The sequence below is a fragment of the Cryptotermes secundus genome, unplaced genomic scaffold (genome assembly GCF_002891405.2).
Source record: "Cryptotermes secundus unplaced genomic scaffold, Csec_1.0 scaffold612, whole genome shotgun sequence".
NCBI classification, from domain to species: Eukaryota; Metazoa; Arthropoda; class Insecta; order Blattodea; family Kalotermitidae; genus Cryptotermes; species Cryptotermes secundus.
The window spans coordinates 1470797-1483150 of NW_019729902.1; the positions used below are offsets into that span (position 1 = coordinate 1470797).

Below are 12354 nucleotides of genomic sequence, written 5' to 3' on the forward strand. Positions count from 1 at the left end.
GCGATACGTTCCTCCGAAACGTCGGTTAACACCACATATACACGGTGCCAAATCCCAGAAAACTGCTTTCTTCAACGATATGTCATTTCACCAGTGTGCTGTCATCGAATTTCTTGTGAAAGAGGATATCCCTGCTGTAGAAATTCACCAGAGACTTCAGCGTGCTTATGGAAGTGTGTGCATGGGTGCAAGAAGTTTTCGAAGATGGGCGAAACATTTTCATGATGGGAACACCAGCATCGAAGATGACCCTCGGAGCAGTCGTCCTTGAACAGCCTCAACTGAACGCAACAAGGAAAGAGTGGATGGGATCATTCAAGATGACAGGCATGTGACTGCGAACACAATAGCCCGAAATCTTGGAGTAGGGTACAGTGCAATACAGGATGTGATTGAAAGCTTGGACTATAGGAAAGTCTGTGCTCGTTGGGTCCCACGGTTATTGACCAAAGACCACAAAGGTCAGCGAAAAGCCATCACCTCAGAACTGCTGCAGAGATATCGACATGAAGGCCATGATTTTTTTGCTCTGTATTGTGACAGGTGACCAAAGCTGGTTTCACCATTTCGAGCCTGAAACGAAACGGCAGAGTATGGAATGGCACCATTTGCATTTTCCATCAGAAAACAAGGCAAAGACAGTGCTATCAGCTGCAAAGGTGATGGGCACAGTCTTCTGGGATGCAGAGGGGTTTATTCTGGCAAAATTCCTGGAACCTGGGCAAACCATCAAGATGCTGCATAAGCTCCATCATGCATTGCACAATAAACGTCTGGGACGAAACATCATCATCCTGCATGACAACACTCACCTCACATTGGAAGCAATTGCAAAGATGGGGTGGGAAGTTCTTCCACATCCCTCCTATAGCCCTGATCTGGCACCCTCCAACTACCAGAGTTCAGATTTGTGAAGGATGAGCTGCGTGGACGTTTTGAGACGAGGCAATTCAAAAAGTAGTGCGTCAGTGTCTTCGGATGGCTGGAATGGAATTTTACAGAAGGGGAATTTTCAAACTCCCAGAACACTGGGAGAAATGTGTACAAAGAAGTGGCGATTATGTGGAAAAATAAAGAAAGGTCTGTAGATTCAGGTGGTGTATTTGGTTTGTCAATAATAAAGCATGTTACTTTACAAAAAAACTGTTGCTCATGACTTTCAGTACAACCCTCGTACATACCCACAATACTATGAATGTAACATTTTATTGTTATGAAATTCACTTCTTCAATTGCTGGTCTAAGTTTCCTATATATGAGAAAGACAGTGCAAGTTATAATTATCATTTTCTCTCAGCAACCACTGTACCAGTAAGACACATGCAAATTTCTGTTAAATGCAACTTACCAGCTGTTGTGCAAGTCTGACTGTACTCTGGTCCAAGCTGTGTCCAACAATCTTATTGAGAGGAATAATTGTGGTACGGCGTTGCAGTTGTCCTTTTTGCAACAACTTTTTTGCTGTTACTTCTGTGTCTACAATTACGTTAAATAGCTGAATGAAAAAATACACAAGTGCTCATTATTAATTACACTAAAATGATGGGATCGCTATATATGTTCCCAAGGAGAATATTTTGAAAGAGATAGCGGCCAAAACTGAATGTGTTAAGCCAGCATTTCTTTTTTGATCTAGTTCAGGAACTTCCCAATAGCACCTCATATAATTTGAATACTGATACTGTGGGATGAATATCAATTGCATTCTTATTTCTTGCAAACCAACATAATTTTAAATAAAGTGAACAATTTGGATAAAACATGTATTTGCTTTTAGAAATTGCAGTCTACTTACCCTTTCACCACCTGCAACTTCAAGGGCAGTGGCTGCATGTTTCTCTTTCAACTTGAACAGTTTGCAAATCAAACCCTTGACAGCTGAACGTTTGAAATTATGTTCTGGATCATGATATTGAAAGTTCAAATGTGGATACCTTTAAGGAGAGAACAGTGACCAATTTAGATGAAAAGATTTCTAACATAAATGTACAATAGTAAAATCATGACCTACTAAAGATGTTTACAACCAAGACCTCCATTCAACTGTCATGTAGGCTCTGTTGAAACTGCATTTCAGCTTAAAACTCTTGCTCATCTGGTATCCAAGCATTTGGATTTGGATTTTACAGAAAACTTACTACTCTTACAAATATACCTCAAAAATAAAGTTGCAATGAGCATATGTTCACCCATCACACAGTGGTTCTCCTACCCACTACTAGGAACATTCCTGTCACCCCCCCTTCATGTAGGTGCTGTTACAGCTGCAATAACTTATGTTTCCAATTTCTTTATTAAAACCATCACAATATTACGGTCAGTGCCTAGTTTGGCTCTGCTACATGTTTCGGCTATTAAAATCCATTATCAGGCAAATACATGGCTACCATATATACACCACTAAACTGCAGTTCTAGTAAAACTGGATACAATAATATTAATTATATTAAAATACTTGGCATAAAAATACAATAAATTAGGCTATATAAAACAAAAGTTATAGTATAAAACAAGAACAAATTCTTCAAGTAATGCTTTACATCATCAAGTCAGTCGTTGGTTTTTGTGATTTTGTTGTGTTCCTACATACAAATTGGAGTATCCTATATTTTGTGTATATATAATAAACTGTTTTGGTGGCTCATGATGTAGATGTAGTAATATTAATGTTAATCTGAAAATGATATGAAAGTAATAGTATTAAATTTTGTTATAATTAACAATTGATTTTGGCATTGAAGATATAGTGTATTATTTACTTACTATTTAGTCGGTGCCTCATCTTACAAAGTATTGTCCGTTCTGTAAGGAATGTAAACGACTGATTTGGTGATGTATGTGAAAAGTCAATGCAAGGGAGGGAGGGGGGGGGGGGGTAGAGATAAGGTGTATGTGGAAGTGATGGTAGGAGAGAAGGGGGTATAACTGTATATTATGTTTTGTATGTATCAATGATTACATCATATACAGGGTTAAATATTTCGTTAAAATTATCATTTAGTTGCAAATTTAGTTTGCTGATTTTGTAAATGTGAAATCTTTCATATGTATTCCAAGGTTCGGCCTTTCTTGCCGATATATAGGACTTCTAATGTTTTGTCTATCGTACTATATTCATGTGTGGTGTCCAATATATTGTAATGTGTTTGGAGTAGGTACTTCCATGGTAACGCAATAACAGTGAGGCATTGCATAGACAATGCCGAAACGACGAACGAATCTCCCCGGAGATGAACCGAAGACGCGTTGCATAACGGCGGACTGTCGAAGTAGTAGTAACAGAACCATGACGAATGATGTCTGGTATCTGGTCCACATAAGCAGAGGAGAAGACAGTCTTGGGATAACTGTGATCGAGGACAGCTGAGATGTCGCACTGGAGTATTGGGCCAGATGTCAGGTGATAATACAAGTGATAATAATTGTAAGGTGTGTAAGAGTGAGTTGAAAAGGAGTGGCGATAAAGCATCTCCTTGTTTTAGACCATTCTGGATAGGAAATTTATCAGACAAATGTTTACCTACACGGACTTTACTATATGTTTCATTTAAACACATTTTAATCAACCTAACTAGTTTCATGGGTATCCGAAACTCTATTAGAATATTGTACAATACTTCCCTCCTAACTGAATCATAGGCTTTCTTGAAGTCTATGAATAGCTGATGTACTGTCTCATCGTACTCCCATTTTTTCTCCAATATCTGATGAATGCAAAAGATTGATCTGTAGTTGATCTGTTACATCGAAACTCACACTAATGATCCCCAATAATTTCATCTATATATGGACTTAACCTTGAAAGAAGAATATTGGACAAAATTCAATAACTGAATCATATGCTTTCTTGAAGTCTATGAATAGCTGATGTACTGTCTCGTAGTACTCCCATTTTTTCTCCAATATCTGATGAATGCAAAAGATCTGATCTGTAACATTGAAACTCACACTGATGATCCCCAATAATTTCATCTATATATGGACTTAACCTTGAAAGAAGAATATTGGACAAAATTTTATATGAAGTTAATAGCAGTGATATCCCCCAATAATTACTATAGTCAGTTTTATCACCTTTCTTGTGCACTGGTACAATACTAGACTCCTTCCACTGATCAGGCAATTTTTCCTTATGCCAAATAGAAGTAATTAGATTGTGGATCTTAGAATGTAATATTTCACCTCCTGCTTGAATAAGCTATACCGGAATTTGACTACCTGACTATTTATACTGTTTCAATTTTGCAATAGCACTTTCAACCTCGAAAGGACTAGGATCAGGTATTAACGGCTCAGCTGTATGGATTTCTGTCTGCCTAACAGCACTGACCCTATGTGCATTCAATAACTGAGAAAAGTAGTTCCTTCACATTAGGCTGACCCACACCACCAAAAAAATATTGCGCATAATTTTTAAATTATCAATTGAGACTATTATACAAGCCAACATTATATAAAGCTGGGCACCTATTACTGTCTATCCTACCTTGCCTCAAATGTATCAATTTTTTCTTTCAGCTTTCGTATTTCAGATAAGAGCTGCTGGCGCTCATCCTGAAGCTGTTCAATGTGACCATCTTCATACTGGATTTTCTGCAACTGAGTCTGTAATAGAGAACAGACATCACATCAAATTGTAGAATTTAAAATCAAGAAAACAGAACAAGATCTAAAAGTTTGTGACAATGGTACATTAATATAATTACTGTGTTTTTGGACAACTATGCACAACTGAGTAAGTTTCTGCCTGAAGGTGGAGACAGAATCCAGTCTGCAAAATGCTATTTTAAATAAAAAAATAGGACCATGGATAATGCCCAAAAACACAGTAACTGTATCAAGAAAACAGCCCAACAAAAGTTTTCAAGTTTGTACAGACACACCTAAAGTTTCAAAATTAATTTAATACCATATTTGACACAGTTCACTGCATACCTAAATTCTCAGGCAGCTCAACTTCAAGTGATTCTGAGCTCCCTGGGATATGAAAAGGCATTGAGTACTCGAACTGGAAGTCTAAGCTGCTGTATATGACAAAACAAAGGGATGAAGTGTGAGGAACCGAAAGGCTGCAGATGGAATCCAAATTTTCACAATGAACAACTACTCACAAATAATTCTGTGTGTTCAAGTTTCTATAGAAAAATACTATAAAATAAGCCACAACTGCTTACTTTCACATAATTCCTGATTCACCTTTCATAAATAGTATACTGCTGTATCTCTTTTGATAACAAGGATTTCAGCAGCCAAAAACAAGTGTTGAAAAAAATATTTGGAGCTATAAAAATGAAGAAATGACAGAACATGGAAAACTACATTATGCGCTTGATAATTTGTATCCTTCAGCCAGCAGTCAGCAAGGTTCAATACGGGATAAGATGGTCACAACATGAAATATACTTGCAGCAAAGATATACATATATACCATATGTCCAAAAAGTATCCAACTTTATTTTTTTCTGCTGTAAGTAATGGCCAGAGGGGTGGGGAAACTGAGCATGGTGGTAGAAGGGACTTTCATGAGCATGCGTGATTTTTTGCTGACTCGCAACACTGCCGGATGCGTCTGTGACTGCCAGATAGCGTAGTGGTGCAACACGTGTTCGTCGCATTCTCATTTCACTCAAGAGGACAGAACGTTTGGAGCAGTGATAGTGCATTAAGTTTTGTCAGAAACTTGGGGATACACAAGCGGAAACAATTTGCAAAATTCAGCAGGCTTTTGGCAATGATGCAATGGGGTGTCACTCAAATTAAAGAGTGGTTCAACCACTTTAAACATGGTCGTATGTGGGTGGACAGTGAGCAGCGTTCCGGGAGACCATCAATGCTGATGTCATTGAAAAAGTGCGGGACACTGATCATGGAGGACCGTCATTTGGCCATCTGTGAAGTTGCTGATGAGGTTCGGATCAGCAGAGGTTCCGTAAACACTATTTTAACCAAGGATTTGGGCATGCGAAGAGTGGCAACAAAATTTGTGCCCAAGTTGCTTTCGCCGGAGCAGTAACAACTCCGCCTTGTGGTCGCGCAGGACATGCTGGGGTGCGCCAACAGGGATCCTGAGTTCCTGAAGACTGTGATCACTGGTGACGAGTTGTGGGTGTACGGATATGACCCGGAAACCAAGGTCCAGGCGTCACAATGGGAGCATCAAACATCCCCTAGGCCCAAAAGAGCCCAACAGGTTCAAAGCACTGTGAAGGTGATACTATTTTTTTTTTCGATTACCGGGGTGTTGGGCATCACGAGTACACACCACTAGGCCAGACTGTCAATAAGGAGTACTACCAAGAAGTCCTCCACCATCTTTGTGATGCAGTTCAGCACAAGAGACCAGAGCTGTGGGACACACACAACTGACAGCTGCATCATGACAATGCCCCAGCTCATTCATCACGNAAAGTAGTTCCTTCACATTAGGCTGACCCACACCACCAAAAAAATATTGCGCATAATTTTTAAATTATCAATTGAGACTATTATACAAGCCAACATTATATAAAGCTGGGCACCTATTACTGTCTATCCTACCTTGCCTCAAATGTATCAATTTTTTCTTTCAGCTTTCGTATTTCAGATAAGAGCTGCTGGCGCTCATCCTGAAGCTGTTCAATGTGACCATCTTCATACTGGATTTTCTGCAACTGAGTCTGTAATAGAGAACAGACATCACATCAAATTGTAGAATTTAAAATCAAGAAAACAGAACAAGATCTAAAAGTTTGTGACAATGGTACATTAATATAATTACTGTGTTTTTGGACAACTATGCACAACTGAGTAAGTTTCTGCCTGAAGGTGGAGACAGAATCCAGTCTGCAAAATGCTATTTTAAATAAAAAAATAGGACCATGGATAATGCCCAAAAACACAGTAACTGTATCAAGAAAACAGCCCAACAAAAGTTTTCAAGTTTGTACAGACACACCTAAAGTTTCAAAATTAATTTAATACCATATTTGACACAGTTCACTGCATACCTAAATTCTCAGGCAGCTCAACTTCAAGTGATTCTGAGCTCCCTGGGATATGAAAAGGCATTGAGTACTCGAACTGGAAGTCTAAGCTGCTGTATATGACAAAACAAAGGGATGAAGTGTGAGGAACCGAAAGGCTGCAGATGGAATCCAAATTTTCACAATGAACAACTACTCACAAATAATTCTGTGTGTTCAAGTTTCTATAGAAAAATACTATAAAATAAGCCACAACTGCTTACTTTCACATAATTCCTGATTCACCTTTCATAAATAGTATACTGCTGTATCTCTTTTGATAACAAGGATTTCAGCAGCCAAAAACAAGTGTTGAAAAAAATATTTGGAGCTATAAAAATGAAGAAATGACAGAACATGGAAAACTACATTATGCGCTTGATAATTTGTATCCTTCAGCCAGCAGTCAGCAAGGTTCAATACGGGATAAGATGGTCACAACATGAAATATACTTGCAGCAAAGATATACATATATACCATATGTCCAAAAAGTATCCAACTTTATTTTTTTCTGCTGTAAGTAATGGCCAGAGGGGTGGGGAAACTGAGCATGGTGGTAGAAGGGACTTTCATGAGCATGCGTGATTTTTTGCTGACTCGCAACACTGCCGGATGCGTCTGTGACTGCCAGATAGCGTAGTGGTGCAACACGTGTTCGTCGCATTCTCATTTCACTCAAGAGGACAGAACGTTTGGAGCAGTGATAGTGCATTAAGTTTTGTCAGAAACTTGGGGATACACAAGCGGAAACAATTTGCAAAATTCAGCAGGCTTTTGGCAATGATGCAATGGGGTGTCACTCAAATTAAAGAGTGGTTCAACCACTTTAAACATGGTCGTATGTGGGTGGACAGTGAGCAGCGTTCCGGGAGACCATCAATGCTGATGTCATTGAAAAAGTGCGGGACACTGATCATGGAGGACCGTCATTTGGCCATCTGTGAAGTTGCTGATGAGGTTCGGATCAGCAGAGGTTCCGTAAACACTATTTTAACCAAGGATTTGGGCATGCGAAGAGTGGCAACAAAATTTGTGCCCAAGTTGCTTTCGCCGGAGCAGTAACAACTCCGCCTTGTGGTCGCGCAGGACATGCTGGGGTGCGCCAACAGGGATCCTGAGTTCCTGAAGACTGTGATCACTGGTGACGAGTTGTGGGTGTACGGATATGACCCGGAAACCAAGGTCCAGGCGTCACAATGGGAGCATCAAACATCCCCTAGGCCCAAAAGAGCCCAACAGGTTCAAAGCACTGTGAAGGTGATACTATTTTTTTTTTCGATTACCGGGGTGTTGGGCATCACGAGTACACACCACTAGGCCAGACTGTCAATAAGGAGTACTACCAAGAAGTCCTCCACCATCTTTGTGATGCAGTTCAGCACAAGAGACCAGAGCTGTGGGACACACACAACTGACAGCTGCATCATGACAATGCCCCAGCTCATTCATCACGCTTGATCCAGGGTTTCCTGGCCAAGCACGGCATTCCGCAGGTTCGCCAGGCTCCCTACTCTCCTGACATGGCTCCTTGTGATTTCTGGCTGTTCCTGAGATTGAAGACACCACTAAAAGGCTGCCGTTTTGACAGCCACAAGGACATCATACAGAACACGACAGCGCAGCTGCACACTATTCCAGAAGAAGCCTTCCAGAATTGCTTCCAGCGATGGAAGGACTGCTGGGCTAAGTGTGTGGAGTCACAAGGGGCCTTCTTTGAAGGCGATTAGGTATTGTAACCACCCACATACAGAAATATTTTTTCCCAGCCCAAGGTCAGATACTTTTTGGACAGAGTAGTATACATATACACTCAAGTGCCAAAAGTCAGGGGACAGCAGTATCTAAATTTATTTTTAAGTGGCGCCACCGTCCCTTGACGGCTTGGGAATGCCCAGAGCATTATCAGTTGTGAGGTGTTCTCTCATGAGTCAGGATGAACACCAGCTAGTCTGCTCATGGCAAGCCAACGTGAATTATCGGAGTTTGAACGAGGCATGATAGTGGGTGCCAGGCAGATGGGACATTCCATTTCCGAAGTTGTGCGGTCATTCAACATTCCTCGATCCACGGTGTCACAAGTGTACCGGGAATACCTTGTGGAAGGCATTTCCACCCACCGAGGACAGCGCAGTGGCCGACCACGGGTGCTTAATGATCGTGACCAGCAACATCTAGCTAGAATTGTCCGTGGTAAGACAAGCGACACTAGCTGAAATCACATCCACATTCAATGCAGGAGGTACCAGACACATATCCAGCAGGTCAGTACGGCGTTCTTTAGCTTCCATGGGATATGGGCGCAGAAGACTGACCAGAGTGCCTCTGTTAACACCACGACACCAGACACAACACTTCACCTGGGCTTGTGACGTCACTAATTGGACCCTGGAGGATTGGCAACATGTGGCGTGGTCCAATGAGTCACGGTACCAGTTGTTTCAGGCAGATGGTAGGGTTCGGGTGTGGTGCAGACCCCATGAGGCCATGGACCCCAGTTGTCAACAAGGCACCATGCAGGCTGGTGGTGGTTCCATTTGGTGTGGGAGGTGTTCACGTGGCATGAGTTGGGTCTGCTCGTCCACCTAAACACGTAATTGACTGGTGACCGCTACATTACACTGCTTGGTGACCATTTGCAGCCCTTCATGGACTTCATGTACCCCCACAACGATGGGATATTCCAGCAGGACTATGCACCGTGTCATCGGGCAGGAGTTGTCTAGAATTGGTTCGAGGAGCATTCTGGAGAATTCTGACGAATGGAGTGGCCAACACATTCACCCACCATGAAATCAATTGAGCATTTATGGGACGTGGTGGAGAGGTCCATTCGCACCCAAAATCCTGCACCTACAAATACCAGGGAGCTGTGGGCAGCAATCCAGACGGCATGGCTCAACATCTCTCCAGAGGGCTTCCATCCACTTGTGAAATTGATGCCATGTCGAGTTGCTGCAGTTCGCCAGGCTAGAGGGGGTCCTACACGATACTAGGTACCTATCCCATGACTTCTGGCACGTCAGTGTATATATATATATTGTAATGTGTTTTGCTACTGAAGACGCTGTTCGGATTGTTAATTGGTTTATTTAACAACCTACAAGTCTTGGCTACAATTAATTATAACACTGTTACGGGTTTACACAATTTCCAAACCCTACACACTATTCTGTCCACTCTGTCCTCAGTAGTCTATACATATTCACAGTACAGTACGGGAGCTATTCCAGTGTCACTGTATTACACACTCCCAATTACTTCTCTTGTGAGCCAAGCATCTGCTTCTCACGCCATCACTTCTAATCACACGTTCCAGTATTCTTTCCGCTACAACTGAACTCAGCGACTGTTCCATCCGCACTGTGTCACTCCTGCTCACACACTAACTAACTACTAACTCCCTGGCTAACTCGTAACTGACTGTGAATAGTGTTCGCTGCTCCTTATTTAGCCTTGGCATGGACAAGACAGAAAACAGTTACGTGATAGGTACTGCTGTTGCCTGACGCCGTGTTTGCCGATAGCCTAGCAATGCTGACGAGAGTTGTTTACTGCTGCATAGCAACCGTGGCATTCCGTGTTACATCACCACGGCAATGGCTGCCTGGTGCCGCCGCTACTCTGCCACGTCACTGCGGGGAAGGGGATGTCAACCAAGCGTTGCACACTGATGGACGGAGTGGGGGTATGTGACGTCACTCGTGAAATCACAGAGTTCACACGACCCCCACCTCCCGCTACGCCATCCACGTCACATTACGTTACAATGCTCTGTGATAGATGGATGGATTCAATCTGATCATATTTTGTTAATACAAAAACGCCTGGAAACGCTTTGTTTATGCGCTAGGGCCTGTGAAATGTGGAGGAGGTTGCCCTTACCTCTTACCTCTGTGGCTTACTGGTGACGTTTATCTAATATTTCTCCAAGAGACTTTACCTGAGTGGCTGGAAGTGGTGCCTCTGGTAGTCCGACATGAAATGCGGTTCCCGCATTATGGAGCCCCAGCACACTGCACTAATGCTGTCCATGATTATTTGGATGAAACCTTTGGCAACAGATGGACTGAACGTGGAAGCCCAATAATCTGGCCCCCTCGCTCCCGTGACTTGACTCCATTGGTCTTCTTTCTCTGGGGGTACATGCAAAGCCTGGTGTACGAGACTCCAGTGGAGATGCAACATGATCTTGTGGCAAGAATTGCATTAGCAGCTGGAACCATCCAGGAACGGCCAAGTATCTTTCAAAGAGTTCAGCGTAACATGGCCAGGTGGTGCAGAACATGCAATGAAGTTCACGGCCGCCATTTTGAGCAACTTTTATAATGTAAAACAACAATAATATCCCCTAAAACATATGCATCTTCTCAGAAATTTTTGTAACCTTTAGTGCCAAAAGGAAGCGTTCCCAAAAATGGATGTATTAAAAAAGCATGATCAGATTGAAACCATTTACTTACACCAGAGCGTTGTAACATATATTTATTAAGCCCTATATATATATATATAGACACACACACACACAAAATCCTGTTGAAAACATAAAGGGAGACAAATTGGGAGACCCAAACAACCATGGAAGGGTAATATCAAAATGACTCTAAAGAAAATACAATATGAAAATATGACAGGATCCCTAGAAAAATGGAATTTATTCATCAGTTAAGTAACAATCGTCTCAATAGCACCCTGCACAATGAAATTAGATTTACATAAAAAAAACATACCTCCATATTGGCATGTTCCTTCTCCATGTTCTCAAGATTCCTTCTATCCTTCTCATACTCTGTTGCAGTTTGTTCCAGCTCCTGCTGTTTTTCTCTCAGCTCTTTCTGATAGTGCTGCAACTGCATCTGAGACTGTTTAACTTCCGTTTGTGCCTGTGCCTCCTCCTGCTTAGCAGCTGCAACCATCAAGACACACAGAAAGTCAAACAAACTGAAAAACCTCACAAATATGCAGCAATGGCTCTGTTTACAAAGATAAGACAAAAGAACATAAATGAATAAACAGCATGTCTGAACCAAAATGCAAAATTATCAAGACGGATCAAGAGTAGAAAAGAATACTCCACTGGATTTACGTACATAGTTCCCAAGTAAACTCTTTTGTTTTTTGCACACTTCACTGGTTTTAATAAAAACTGTAGCAAATACCAAGATCATTATTTCATATTATGTATGGTGAGCCATATTCCAGAACACTAATAAATATTCCACTTGAATTACATATACAGAAGGGAGAAACAGACATGAATCAAAATCAAATTAATCTAACAACTTCTAATATAGCATGACAGTAACAATTTTGATCAAAATTCTCTCAGCAGTTTTGGAGATGAAGTATGCAGAT

General features: G+C 41.4%; 1 protein-coding gene across 1 annotated transcript in view; it reads right to left on the minus strand.

Annotated features, from left to right (window-relative positions):
• Positions 1 to 12354, minus strand: part of LOC111865767 (structural maintenance of chromosomes protein 2) — a 65025-nt gene that overhangs the window by 27947 nt on the left and 24724 nt on the right. The window contains exons 9-12 of the mRNA XM_023854032.2: positions 11730 to 11905; positions 6538 to 6656; positions 1796 to 1934; positions 1349 to 1495 (exon numbers count right to left, since the gene is read on the minus strand). Of these exons, the coding sequence (XP_023709800.1) occupies positions 1349 to 1495; positions 1796 to 1934; positions 6538 to 6656; positions 11730 to 11905 (581 nt within the window). The remainder of the gene's footprint in view (positions 1 to 1348; positions 1496 to 1795; positions 1935 to 6537; positions 6657 to 11729; positions 11906 to 12354) is intronic.